This window comes from Schistocerca americana, chromosome 11, assembly GCF_021461395.2.
Source record: "Schistocerca americana isolate TAMUIC-IGC-003095 chromosome 11, iqSchAmer2.1, whole genome shotgun sequence".
NCBI lineage: Eukaryota > Metazoa > Arthropoda > Insecta > Orthoptera > Acrididae > Schistocerca > Schistocerca americana.
Window position 1 is genome coordinate 45461945 of NC_060129.1, and position 15440 is coordinate 45477384.

Consider the following 15440-nt stretch of genomic DNA (forward strand, 5'->3'; position numbering starts at 1 on the left):
AATTGGCGCAAAGACGACCGTAAGAAAATACTCGAGGTACACGGTATTGCGAGAAGAATCGGGGCGACAGATCACTTCGTGAAGTAGGTACCCACGCTAAGGCAAAGATGAACTTGAGTGATCTGTACCACTTCACAGGAGAGAACACCAGTGCACGCAGCTGCAATTGGTAGGATGTCATCGTGCTCGTTGCCACCACGTGTATACTTTCATTTTGTGATTCACCATTCATTACAATCTGTATGGATCTGAACCATTCCTCAGTCCTTTTAAATTCTTGGTACTCCTGTAAGATATGCAGTTTTTATTTCCACCTGCAGACACACAAAATGGAAACAAAACATGCTGAAAATCAAATGGAAGGAAACTCCACTTTTGTTAGTATCAGACTTTATGTAATGCAATTACAGTATATGTCTCATCGAAGCAAAAATTGTCTAGCCCCATACGGTTTTTCTGATGTCAAAATGAATTACTTACATGATCGCTCGTAACACTAACAGCCGATGTTATTCCGTGTGACAGCTCCACAGTAGTACAAGGAAATATTTCTAATCTCTTAAGAAATATCTTTGGCCTAATTTTGCTAGTGCTCCAAAAATTTATTGTATTTTTAACATTTTCTGTCACTGAAGAGATAAAAGCACTCCGTCTATAGGCCACAAGTGGCCCATCGGGACCATCCGACCGCCGTGTCATCGTCACGTGAGGATGCAGATAGGAGGGGCGTGTGGTCAGCATTCCGCTCTCCCGGTCGTTACGACGGTCGTCTTTGACCGGAGCCGCTACTATTCCGTCGAGTAGCTCCTCAATTGGCATCACGAGGCCGAGTGCACCCCGAAAAATGGCAACAGCTCACGGCGGCCCGGATGGTCACCCATCCGAGTGCCGGCCACGCCCGGCAGCGCTTAACTTCGGTGATCTGACGGGAACCGGTGTATCCACTGCAGCAAGGCCGTTGCCACTGAAGAGATAACCTACCGAAATATGTCCAGATGAAAGAAAAATTAGATCTTCGATATAGTTTAACAAGGGTGTCACTTGGTTCTCTATCATTTAGAGGTGTTCAATTGTTCAAATGTGATGTCGCTAGGAGCTTACAAAACAGTCCCTTACTGACAATGTGACTCAGCTCGTCAGACACTTAATTGTGTCACGAGACACCAGACCGACAAGAGGCTCAGCTAGTCTGGTGTTTACGCGGCTCATATAATTTCATATATAGTTTTGCAAAACATTCCAAATTTCAGTCAACATTTGCTTTGCTGTGTCGCAAATGGAAGAATATTCTACTTGGAAAGAATGTGACAGTCCTGCTTGTGTCTGTAGCTGCCAAGTATTTGGAAAGGCAGGAATGATTTATATATCACTGGATGAGTACTGAGTACTGCAGAACTACACAGTGACACAGAAGTTTATATCTGATTGGTAACAGTAGTATGCCACAACAACACTATATTCGCAGAACATTCATATACAAAAATTTTGAAAAGATAAGACCATTTTAGCTGCAAGTCCTTTATTTACAGGTTACAGTGGTTTCACAGCATTTTAGTCCCATCTTCAGGTGCAATCTTTACAAAGTGGGAGACAGAGGCTCATGTAAGGTAGTAAGAAAACACAACTAAAATTTAAAAATACATTAAGAGATCAAAGGTACATTGTGCTGCCACCTACTGCCAGGTACTCCATATCAGTGACCTCAGTAATCATTAGACACTGTGAGGGAGCAGAATGGGGCTCTCTGTGGAACTCACGGACTTCGAACGTGGCCAGGTGATTGGGTGTCACTTGTGTCATATGTCTGTATGCAAGATTTCCACACTCCTAAACATCCCTAGGTCCAATGTTTCTGATGTGATAGTGAAGTGGAAACGTGAAGAGACACGTACAGCACAAAAGCGTACAGGCCGACCTCATCTGTTGACAGAGAGACCGCCGACAGTTGAAGAGGGTCGTAAAGTGTAATAGGCAGACATCTATCCAGACCATCAGACAGGAATTCCAAACTACATCAGGATTCACTGCAAGTACTATAACAGTTAGGTGGGAGGTGAGAAAACTTGGATTTCGTGGTCGAGCAGCTGCTCATAAGCCGTACATCACACCAGTAAATGCCAAACGATGCCTCGCTCGGTGTAAGGAGCGTAAACATTGGACGATTGAACATTGGAAAAACGTTATGCGGAGTGATGATCACGGTACACAATGTGGCGATCTGATGGCAGGGTGTGGGTATGGTGAATGCCAGGTGACCGTCATCTGCCAGTGTGCGTAGTTCCAACAGCAAAATTCGGAAGCAGTGGTGTTACGATGTAATCGTGTTTTTCATGGAGGGGCTTGCACGCCTTGTTTTGCATGGCACTATCACAGCACAGGCCTACATTGTTATTTTAAGCACCTTCTCGCTTCCCAGTGTTGAAGAGCAAGTCGGGGACAGCGATTGCATCTTTGAACACAATCGATCACCTGTTCATAATGCACGGCCTGTGCCGGAGTGGTTACACGACAATAACATCCCTGTAATGGACTAGTGTGCACAGAGTCCTGACCTGAATCCTATAGAACACATTTGGGATGTTTTGGAACGCCGACTTGGTGCCAGGCCTCACTGACTGACATCAATACTTCTCCTCAGTGCAGCACTGCGTGAAGAATGGACTGCCATTCCCCAAGAAACCTTCCAGCACTCTATCGAATGTATGCCTGCAAGAGTGGAAGTTGTCATCAAGGCTATGGGTGGGCCAACACCGTATTGAATTCCGGCATTATCGAAGGATGGCACCGTGAACTTTTAAGTCATTTTCAGCCAGGTGTCCGGATACTTCTGATCACATAGTGTATACACAGGATGCACAGTCAAAAAATCAAGTTTTATACAGGAAAACTAATAGAAAGAAATTCCTTGTTAGAGACTATGAGGTAGGTAAAATATTAACAAATTCCACTCACCATAAGTAACAGTATGTGGTGAGCTTGCGGAATCACCGACTGTCGTAATGGTGCTAGAAGCACATCCCGTATATGATCGTCTACAGAATAATGTAAACATTGAGCAGCTAACGGTCCAATTGCGTAAAATGGATTAAAAACCATATTGCTTAAGACCTTGTTATTCAAGCTAAAAGTATACTGAGTATTCTCAAAAATATCCAGCATAAAGCTATTTTAAAGCTTAGCACGTAACTGGGATGCAGTAAATAATGGAACTGAGTATCATCCCGTACCTAAACAGCTCAACTGATGAAAAGTGACGCACTGCGAGGCCAGCTGGCAAGAGGCCAAGTGCACACACGGGACCGCGTGCCGAACAGGCAGCGTGTCGGGGCGCAAGTGACAGACATTGACACGGACAGAGCAGAGTCGTGTGGAGTGCTGCGAGTAACTAGATGACTACAATGATAGCTGGGTAGTTCCTTACAAAGTAGTAGTTGTCTCCAGTCTTAAGACTGGTTTGATGCAACTCCCTATGCTACTCTACACTGTGCAAGCCTCTTCATCTCCCAATAACTACTGCAACCTACACCCTTCTGAATCTGCTTACTGTATTCACATCTAGGTCTCCCTTTACGATTTTTACCACCCACACTTCCCCCCAATAATGAATTTGTGATCCCTTCTAGTCTGGTTGTGACACAAATTTCTTGTCTTCCAAAATTCAATTCAATACCTCCTCCTCATATATCCATCTAATATTCAGCACTCTTCTGTAGTACCCCATTTCAAAAGCTTCTATTCTCTTCTCGTCTGAACTGTTTATTGTCCACGTTTCACTTCTGTACGTGGCCACAATCCGTACAAATGCTTTCAGAAAAGAATTCTTAACACTTAAATCTAAATTCCGTGTTAACAATTTTCTCTTCTTCAGAAACACTTTTCTTGCCACTGTCACTCTACATTTTATACCCTCTCTACTTTGGTGATCATCTGTTATTTTGCTGCCCAAATAGCAACACTCAGCTACTACTTTTTGTGTGTTGTTTCCTAGTCCAGTTCCCTCTGCATCACACAATTTACAATTAAACTGCATCCCATTATCCTCGTTTTGTTTTTGCTGATGTTCATCTTCAAGAAAGTGCTTCTGTTTCGTGCCACTCACTCTCTTAACTGTCGTCCGGTTTCTGTACACATTGTACATAACCTTTCACTCCCCGTATTTTACTCGTGCTATTTTCTGTTATTCGAGGATTTCCACGAGACCTTGTCTCTTTACCTGTTGGATCCTCTGCTGCCTTATTTCACCACTTAAAGCTACCCATTACTCTTCTATTGTATTCTTTTCCACTGTTCAGTTAAATGTTTCCTAATTCTCCCTCCAAAATGATCAACAATATCTAATTCTTTCAACTTATCCAGGTCCTGTGTCTGCAATGTCTTACGCTTTTGCAAATTCTTGAGTTTTAATCTACATTTCAAAACAAATCCTAAACAATATATTTAAAAATGTAAATTTGTAAAAACTATTCTTAATGCCAGTACGGTGGAGGAGGTCGTTAGTGACAGAGTAAAGCTCGGATTAGGGAAGGAAATCGGCTGTGCCCTTTCGAAGGAACCGTGCTGGCATTTGCCTGAAGCGATTTACAGAAATCACAGAAAAACTAAATCAGGATAGTCGGACACGGGTTTGAACCTTCGTCCTCCTGAATGCCAGTATTATAAAAGGTAGACCGTGGAAAAGCAGTATATTAAATGGCTGCAAAATGAATTCAATATAGCAACTACCTAATAGTTCTCAACCATTAACATAATTTATAAAAAGATTTGAGGCACTGGATGATATTCAGTTCCACTGTTTACTGCATCTCAATTGTATGCTAACTTTTAAAACAGCTTCATGCTGGATATTTTTTTTACCATTATTTACCAATGTGTTTTTTAATCCATTTTAGGTAACTGAGAGGCCATTAGCTGTTCAGTTTTTATATTATTCCGTAGATGCTTATATGTGGTCTGTTTTGATAACCCTATCAACGTACGGGGATTTTGCTGACTTATCAGATACTATTCCTCATGGTGAGTGGAATTTGTTAGTATTTTATCTACTTCTTAGTCCCTTACTAGGAATTTCTTTTAATTAGTTTTCCTCTTTTCCAAGTATCACGGGAGCATTCTATGTTACTTTAGTTTCGACATCCACTACTTAGCGAAAATTTGTCGATTATAAACACTGGCTCATCCCATTCTCTTTTTTCAGTACAAACGTGACTCGATTTTGTGAGTATGCTCATCCCGTACACACTTTTTCCATTTTATCTGTGTTTTCTTGCTACCGTACATGAGGTTTTTCTACCAGTTTGCACGGACTGCACTCGATGCCCTCGAAATGCTAAGAAACCTTTTGTGCCGACAAATAAAAGATTTACAGCTTAAGTAGTGTTTGGCATTAACAAAAATTCTTGAAAAACTATGTGAGAGACTACAGCAGATTCGATTCTCATAACCTCAGTGACGGCAGTCACTCTCGCCTGCGACGTCTCGCTCACTGTCAAATGCGGCACGCATCTGCCGTCTGCCCTACAGGCCGTATCCTGTGTGGCTGTGCCTTTACAGGGTGAGCAAACCTCACACCTCCACGTTCTGTGACGACGCGCGGACGTCCGACACCTCCTCGCCTACTCGAAGTTTCGCAGTGCTTCGACTCCTTTCCGTAGGGGCTCACGACAGTAGCACGTGGACAAGTGACTGGCTCTGCCATTTACGAGATGCTTGTTCTTAAGTGCTGAAGCGTAACAATCTATTATTTGACAGAGATACTTACATCAGTGGATTTCCTTATTTCATCTACATCTACATACACGTACACATGCCACAAACCGCTGTATGCTGTGAGGTTGAGAGTACCTTCAAAATTGCGGTTTTCTAAATTTACTCAATAGTCTTCCTCGAAAAGACCTTCACCTTACCTCTAGGAATTCCAGTCTCATTTTTGAAACATCACCATAATAGTTGTACATTTTTTGAATCTACCGGCAACAAATCTAGTAGCCCACCTCTGAATTCCTTAGATGTCTCGCTTTACCAGATGTGGTAGTGATCCCAACCTCCCTAGAAGTACTCGAGAATGGGTCGCATTAGTGTTCTGTACACTCTCTCTTTTACAGATGAGCCACACTTCCCAAAATTCTCCCAATAAAGCCAAGTCCACAATTCGCCTCACCTATTACAACCCTTGCGAGTTCGTTTCATTTTGTATCATTTTCCACCATTACACCGAGACATTTAATCGGTCTGACAGTGTCGAGCGGCACACTATCGGTGGTGTATTCAAACATTACAGGCTCATTTTTTCTACTCATCTGTATTAACTTACATTTTTCTACATTTAGACCGAGATGCCACTCGTCACGCCAAATAGAAATTCTGTCAGAGTCATCTCGTATCCCCCGACAGTCACTCGAGTTTGTCGCCTTCCTGTACGCCACAGCATCGTCAGCAAATGGCCAGATTGCTGCATGTGCCATCCGTCAAATTTATGTACGACAATGAAAATAATCAATTTTTGACAATGCAATGTAATTGGATACATAAAAAAATTTACTCACCGTGCGGCAGTAGGAGAACACATGTACAAAACAGGTTTTGCATGTATGTAAGCTTTTGTAGCCTGTGGCTCCTCCTTGCAGCAGAAGGGTCGAAGAGGATGGAAAAGGACTAGCGAGATTTAGGAAAACGGGTAGAGTTCGGAAAAGTCAGCCAGAACCCCAGGTCTGGGGAGACTTACCAGACGGGAGGAAAAGGAAAGGCTGATCAGTCTTTGCCAGAAACAGTGAGTGCCAACATTGCACCCAAATTCAAATTACTGCCCAGTTGCCACAGTTGGTGTAGAACTGTCCTTTCTACATATAAAAGATTTTTGAGTGATCGAAGACACGATCGTACTACCGAACATTTGAAACCGTACTTGATTGTTTATGTTTACAATAGTAACAAAATGCAAAATAATTTGTAAATAATACGTCAGTCTGATAATACTAATTTAATGTTAATGTTGTTCAAAAAATTCCTGATTGTATGTCATGCCATTTTCAAAATAAAATATCAGGTAATTCTCGTGCATGTCCTTCCGCGTGCAATATACCTCTAAGTCGGATATGTGCATATCTACTGTTTTGTGGGGACTAACTCGCATTGCATTCACTCGTTACTGCCAACGATACAAAGAAGGAATACTATTTGAAACACAATGTGCATTTCTTTTTGCAATTTTTAAAAATTTATCTCAGAAATAAGCCTGCCTAATCTCTACCACAAAGTATAGAGATCGTGAAGGCATTCCAAATGTTCCTATTTTTCAGGTGCCCAGTGCTCTTCTTCGCAATGGATACGAACAGGTCCAACTTTGAGATATATCACATGCAGTAACTACTACGTTTTTTACTATTCAATCTTGCACGTTTCGACACTTTTTGTGCATATTTAAAGCATTTGTAAGCTATTTATATTGCAAATAATCTGGCCTCTAGCTATAAATAAACAAAAGCTCTCTCTGAAACTCAAATAACTAAAATGTGCAGTTACTTGGTGACTGCATCTTGTAAGGTAACAAACAGGTCTCAAAGCTGAGCATCCCATACAGAATATCGTAAATGTTAATGTGTGCATTTCTACAGAATTTTTTTGACGAGATATTAAAAACAGTTAAAAGAAGTACACCATTCCATCAAAAAACTATAAATACTTCAGTATTTCGACAGATAAAGTTTCGAGTATTAATCGTACCACGAAGTACACACCTGTCTGCACGCTATAATTTTCAAAAAACTTCTTTTTCATATCTAGAGCCATTTACGAAATAAAAGAGGTTTCTACGAGAGCACAATTCACATTAAGCACAAACAGAACACTGGGTGCACTGCACGCAACCCTCCGGCAGATATAAAATCTACGCAATGCATTTTTACCTCCACAAAACTCTTAAAATTGTGAGCAGTAGTTCACAAAATTTGCCACACGGTAACCGAGACAAATAACTGAAAGAAATTCATTCCTTTATCGAGCAAAGATATCGGGCTGTAAGATGTGAAATAATCAATTTTTTTCACCAAATAGTTTTCTTAATATCGGATGACGAGTATTTCAAAGCGACTGGCACATCCGCTCACGAGCATCGCTGACAATTCGTGGAATGCTCCGGGAATATTCGGTACAGAAAAGCCGGACCGTGTGGCAAAACCAGTATTCAGGCAGTGGGCGGAATGCGGTTTCTCGGCACAGATAGCAGTACGAGGTGAGAACGGGACCGCGTGCACCACGGAACGCAGCTACCTAATCTCTAGCAGATGGAGAGTTTTTGTTTCAGTTACTCTCCTGGCAGTGCGCGGCAGATGGAATCAGTCAGTAAAACCCTGACATTACAGCAGGTTCTGTACAGAGTCCGAGAGGAACCCCCCGAGTGCTCTGTTCCGTAGTCCTTCCACTGATGTCAAAGACGAGTGCCACAGAAATACAGAGTGTAGCAAGTGATAGCCGGTACTGGTCAGTAGGAGTCCAGCTCTTGCTCGTGAAAGAACAGCCAGTTTCAAATCGTTACATTTGTCCGGAATAAATACAAGTATTTGACAAAACCAAAATACGGAAAGGAGAAAAAAATGTAATTAGGCTATTTACTTATCTGTGAATACAAATGATAAAAGTGGAGTAAATTTAACCTACCAATACTGCAATTGAGTTTCGTCCCACAAATTAACGATGTAGTGGGTGCACAAACTGAAAGGTAGCCAATCACTGAAAACATTTATTTTGCACTAATATTATTTTTTGAAATGTACATTACAGTGACAGACTAACATGCAGCACAGCCCAGTGTCAGTGGTTAGGCTGGAAGATGATACCGACTGTGAGTTGGCAGTTCCTCTCATTTTGTAAACATGGAAAGCAAAAGTTTGTGAAAAATGAGAATGGGCCTGTAAAATTGGTATATCTAAATGATTTTAACTGGTGACAAGGCAGCCCTTTACATGCATTGCCAATGCAGTCTAAGTTTAACTTTCATCAAATAGTATATACGGGCATTTCTTAAGGTAGATGCCGCTTCCTTCCTTTGCAATTAATACTTATTAATAAACTGGTACCACACAGTTGTTGCACGAGTGAAATATTGTATAAAACTTGACTGGAACAAACTACCACGATGCACTGCATAAGATTACGACGTTCTTCCAAAAATGTTTCGGCACACAAAGAAGCTGGGAATATTAAAACAAATGACACCAGTAAATCTGCAAGTAATTGTTTATTTCTACAGTTACTGAAATGCGATTTAGACCTGTAGCTTATTTACTGGACAAGGCAGAAAACCTGCCGCATACTGCAGCCGAGTGTTCATTTTTTAGAGTTCTGGCGTTCACAGTGAGTAAAACGTCTCCACACGACGAGAAGTCACATTATTGGGAATGGAACAGTTATTTCATAAAAATCTATCACAGCCCTCACAAATCTGTGGGAGACACGACTGCAATTGTCACTTTCTGCGTACCCCGTCCAAACGGAGCCCGCGTACAAAAATTGAGGACACAAACACGATAAGGTAACACAAACAGCGCACAAAGATCACAATACTGCTTGTAACTTGACAAAAAATGCTGGCACTTATTTCATTAGTTAACTGAATAACTTCCTTTTTATTCACTTTGTAAATTCACTTAAAATATGGAAGAGGACGAGTTGTGGCAAAATGATAAGGCCTGGGGAAGGTGGGGGAAGGTGGGGGGTAAGTGGCAGATTTAAAGTTCTATCCTAATTATGCTGAACTTATGAAAGAAAAGATAATAATCATAATAATACAGTAATAGCAATAACAGTGATGTCCTTACACTGAACGACTGCAGATTTATTCCTCCGAAGAAATTAAAAGGCAATCTAAACGAAAAATTATCACATATTTCAGTCACTTTCTGTTCCAATTTGTCCAGTCCACACACCCGCATGGCAATACGCACAGGCGGATGTGCAACGCTGCACAGTCTGCCCCCTCGTCACTGTGATGTTTCGGGTGGCCGGCAGACGGGCAGACTCCGCCGCCGCCGCCGTCTCACCGCCTCCCCTCCGCCCCGCCCCACCCGCGGGCCCGCCGGCAGGGGGAGCCGCGCCCGCGCTACGCCCCCATCGGCCGTCACTTCTTCTTCAGTTGGCTGCATATCCACTCCAGGCCCTGGTACAACCTGCAACACGGCATTCGCCTACACGTCGTGCTCTTCCGGGAAGGGCTGTAAAATTAATTATTAAATTTTGTACAGTACATATCTGCTACCGACTAATGACATACCGGTTACTACCCATTCGTTATTCGTCACATCGTGTAGTGTTACAGAATATTCTCTGTAAGACGGACATCTACTGGCCTTAGCGCGTCGGGTAAATATTTACGAGTTTGCTTTTTAATGTATATTATTAAATATCTACCAAAACTAATAAAGAAATCAAATACTAAGCCGACAAAACATGCGCAAGAAACAGGACTCGAGGTATCCTTCGGAAACATTGAGACGGTGTTAAAAGACACCGTGTAACAGTAAATGACAACAGTAAAAATAGTAAAACAATTTTAATACCCAAGAGAAATTATAAAATGCACGTTAAATGAAAAAAGTGCTTGGCAAGAAATAACTAGCAAAATGGTAAAGTCTCAAAAACACACACGGTCCACACATAATAAAAACTGTATCGATCAAAACAAAATTAATATACTACGAGGCAGTGGTTCAGCCACAAGAACGTACACAAGTCAAACTCTCTTAAAAGTCACTCACAAAATCAATCGACAAAATCATTAAAGAAGAGAGAAGAACAGAACAGCTAGATGTATAAAAAAAACATAAAAAAGGGCAAAGGAGGATAGTGCTGCACATGGAGCTGGAGCCTATTACGGATACTGTACACGGGAAGAGGATTTCTCTCTTTAGCCACACGACGAGGACACTAGAAACCGTATTAATAAGTTACCGTGTGGTGATTTGTAGAAATCCCCTTGATAGGCCAGGGGCGCACAACACAGAGGAAGCAGCTACTCTGACAGCAGACTACTTGTGGAGTGCACACGAGGGTTTTTAGGTCAGGCAGTAGTTCGAAGTGCTCTGTCGAATACTCGCCGGTCGATATGTGGCGAGGGAAATCGAACGGCATTCGGAATTGAGACACTTCCACTGTCAAAATTTTATCAGTAAGCTGTCAAAGTATTCACAATAAAGTTCCCAAATTTACTGCCCTCCAGGAAAGTTCTAACGCTCAAATTATTCTCGGAACTGAGAGCTGGGTGAAACCCGAAGTGGGAAGCTCTCAGATATTTAGCGAGTTGTGGGACAAATATCGAAAGACAGATCAGAGGCCGTACGGGGGAGAGTATTCGTTGAGGTTGACAAAAATATTGTCTCTACTAAGAACGAAGTTGAGTGTGATAATGAAGTCACGTGTAACAGGTGTAAGTGAAACCAAGTTAATTGTCGGATTTATTACCGGCCCCTCATGCCGCTGTGACAGTTCTAGAGACATTCAAAGAAATTCTACAGTCAATAGCTTGTAAATACCCAGATCCTGCAATACTAGTTAGGGGCGACTAATCTGCTAAGTATATACAGGGATGTCTACGGATTCATTGCAGGCGTACAGACAGACAGTTGTGCAAAATACTTTTGAGCACGTTTTCTGAAAATTGTCTCGAGCAGCTAGCTCGGCAGCCCACACCCGACGGAAATACCTTAGACCTCGTAGCTACAAAGAGGCCACGCCTTATCGACGATGTCAATATAGAAATGGGGATTAGTGATTAGGAAGTCATTATAGCAACTTTGATTAGGAAAGTTAATAAATCAGTCAAGCTGTCTAGGAGAGTCTTTCTGCTAGCTAAAGCAGATAAGCAATTATTAGCATCTCACTTAGACAGTGAATTAGCATCACTTAGTTCCAGTAAGATGGATGTAGAGGAATTACGGGCAAAGTTCAAGCAGATTGTAAATCGTGGTCTGGAGAATTATGTGCCTAGTGAGTGAAAATGTAACTGTTACTGGAGATATTACTTTGTACTATAATTATTAATAAAGTGTGATCCTTGACATCTGTAACCGGGGTGCGTACATTGCAAACTGGGGGCTCAAGGATGCAACAGTTGAAAAAATTCGGAAACATAGTGCCGCACTGCCTGCTGAGCCCCTAGCGAGTCGGTGATGCAACCCGCTCGGTGCCAAGCGATAAGGCCGGCACACCAGCGAGTGTGTGCTACTAGTAAGGCTACAGCACGTGTCCGGGATAACGCTCACACGTTGGTGCCTGCAGAGTCTAAGTCCGTTACCAGCGCATTACGTAATCAGCGCATTACGTAATCAGCGCATTACGTAATCAGCGCATTACGTAATCAGCGCATTACGTAATCAGCGCATTACGTAATCGAGGTCACTCCTTTCCTATATAAGTGGGCAGTACACGCCAGCGGAACCATTCCGCTGTGAGCTCTATCTGCAACAGCATTGCGGCACTATGCCTCGTCGACGTGTGTATCGTCAACGCCGCCACCGCATACCTGTGATGTAATAACATAATGTGAGCAAGCAGAGGCTGTTGCACTCTCAGTTGAAAAGGGAACACACAAATGACGGTTAGTAGAGAAGAGTGTGTCTGTGAAAAGATCTATGCACGAAGCATACAATAACTGCCATCATCACACCTTAGCAAAAGATCTGGCAGAGAAACTGAGAAAATTCTCATCTTATGTGAAACTACAAAGCAGAGCTAAGGCTTCCATTCGGTCCCTTGTCAACCAGTCTGGTCTGGCAGTTGAAGATAACAATACGGAAGTCGAACACTGAAATTTCACGTAGAGAAATCGTTCACGCAGGAGTGTACAAAGTACCGTAATTTGATTATTGGACAGACTCTTGTATGAACAATATAGTAATAAGCGTACACGGTATAAAGAAACAACTGAAAGATTTGAAAGCAATTACACCAATAGGTCTGAACGGAATCCCAGTTCGAAATTTACAAAGAGTATTCTATGGCATTGGCCCCTTACCTAGCTTGCATTTATTGTGAATCTCTCACCCAGCACAAAGCCCAGGTGACTCCAGTATGTTAGAAGGGTAAAAGAACGGACTCGCAAAATTACAGACCGATACCCCTGACTTTGGTTTGCTGCAGAATTGTTGAACATATTCTCAGTTCGAATATAATAAACTTTCTCGAGAGCGAGAAGCTTATGTCCACGAATCAGCACGGCTTTAGAAAGCATCACTCGTGCAAAACAGCTTGCCCTTTTCTCACACGATATACTGCAAACATTCCATATTTCTAGAATTTCGGAAAGCATCTGACACTGTGCCCCATTGCAGGTTGTTAACAAAAATACAAGCTTACAGAATAGGTTCACAGATGCACGAGTGAAAAATGTTCATCAGAGACAGGGGTATTGTCAAGAGTGTCCCAGGCAAGTGTGATAGGACCACTGTTGTCCTGTAAATACATAAATGATTTGGCTGAGAGGGTGGGCAGCAATCTTTCGCCGTTTGCTGACGAGGCTGTGGTGTACGGTAAGGTGTTGAAATTGAGTAATTGTACGAAGATACAAGACAACTTAGACAAAATTTCCAGTCGGTGCGATTAATGGCAGTTAGCCCTAAATGTGGAAAAATATAAGTTAATGCTAACAAGTAGGAAGATCAAACCTGTAATTTTCAGATACAGTATTATTGGTGTCCTGTGTGGCACAGTCAAGTCATTTAAATATTTGAGTGCACCGCTGCAAGGCGATACGAGGTGGAACGAGCGTGTGCGAACTGTGGTAGGGAAGGCAAACGGTCTACTTCTGTCTATTGGGAGAATTTTGGGAAAGAACGGTTCACCAGTAATGGAGACCGCACATACAGTGCCGGTGCGACCTATTCTTCGGTACTGCTCGCACGTTTGGGATCCGTATCGTGTCGGATCTAAGAAAGACATTGAAGCACTTCAAAGGTGGGCTACTAGATTTGTTACCAGGGAGGTTTGAACAACACATAAGTGTTACAGAGTTGCTTCCGGAACTCAAATCGGAATCCCTGGAGGGAAGATGATGTTATTTTCGAGAAACATTATTGAGAAAATTTGGAGAACCGGCATTTAAGCTGACTGCCCAACGATTCTACCGCTGGCAACATATATTGTACGTAAGGACCACAAACTTAAGAGAAATTAGGGCTCATAAGGAGGCATATAGTCAGTCGTTTTTCCCTTGTTCTATTTGCAAGTGGAACAGAAAAGGAAATTAATAGTAGCAGTAGTACCTTCCGCAACACACTGTACAATGTCTTGCAGAGTATCTATGTAGGTGTAGAGGAAGTAGTATTGTAGAGAAATAGTGGAACCTGAAACAACAACAACAACAATGATGGATCTAGGAAATTAGAGAGGATGCGGTATGATCTGGAAAACAAAATAGATATAACCAAGAAACTGAAAAACAAGAAACAAGAAGTTCAAGATAGAATAACAACAATATGGAAAGGATAAATTGCTACCCACCACATAGAGGGGGCGTGTGGACACACACACACACACACACACACACACACACACACACACACACACACACACACACACACACGGCCACTGGCGAACGATTGTTTGGCGCTTGGAGACAGTGGTGGTAGAGTGAGAGTGAGAGAGAGAGAGAGAGAGAGAGAGAGAGAGAGAGTGTGTGTGTGTGTGTGTGTCCAAAAACTTGAATATTTCAGTGGTCTTTTTCATGTCTGTGACTCAACACCTCCTCTACGTGGTGAGTAGCAATTTATCCTCTCTATAAGATTTATAGCAACAATAGATGAATGGCATACAGTGGAAACGGTATTTACAGACGACAAAAGACGTAAAAGATGAGAACCGTGGAAATATATTATTCAGAAAGAATGAAACATAGCTTGTCAAAGAAGATGATCGGCAATTCATTGACTAGAGTGGTCCAATGACACCATACAAGTGTGTTGTAATAACATCAAACTACTGAAAGGATTTGTGTCATTTTTTCTGATTCAGGCTGAGCACACAAGTTTGTGACAGTTATTTCATGCGGACATGGTGATACAGGTCAATACTGTGCCTTTGCCAAAGGCTGGTGTGCAGAGCGAGATATCGACCGCATTGTCGAGAACCTCGTTGTGTTTGAACTCTGCAAAGTCATGTTCTTGCTGAGACTACAGATAGAAGATACTATATTATGCAATGACATTACTGTTATCTTCTGCAATAAAATCTATCTCAGCAATGAGGAAGCAATGGAGTTTTATTATAGTAGTATTATACAGTATTAGGAATCAGATTAAGGACGTTAATGTTAGTTGTTAAAATTGGATGTCGAATGTCAAAATCGTCGTCTCTGGTAAATTATGCACCGATTTTGCTTTTATCGAATATGAAAGTTACGAGCTGAAAGAAGTTAAACTACGAAGTTTCGTTCTCTTTTCATCTTAATTGAATGG

The 15440-nt window shown here is 42.0% G+C and overlaps 1 protein-coding gene and 1 pseudogene across 1 annotated transcript in view; both read right to left on the reverse strand.

Moving 5' to 3' along the window:
* Window positions 1-845: 845 nt before the first annotated feature.
* Window positions 846-963, reverse strand: LOC124554302 (annotated as a pseudogene).
* An 8250-nt stretch (window positions 964-9213) lies between these two features.
* Window positions 9214-15440, reverse strand: part of LOC124553624 (ADP-ribosylation factor-like protein 5B) — a 52081-nt gene continuing 45854 nt past the window's right edge. The window contains exon 4 of the mRNA XM_047127478.1: window positions 9214-10160. Within this exon, the coding sequence (XP_046983434.1) occupies window positions 10112-10160 (49 nt within the window). The 3' untranslated portion in view covers window positions 9214-10111. The remainder of the gene's footprint in view (window positions 10161-15440) is intronic.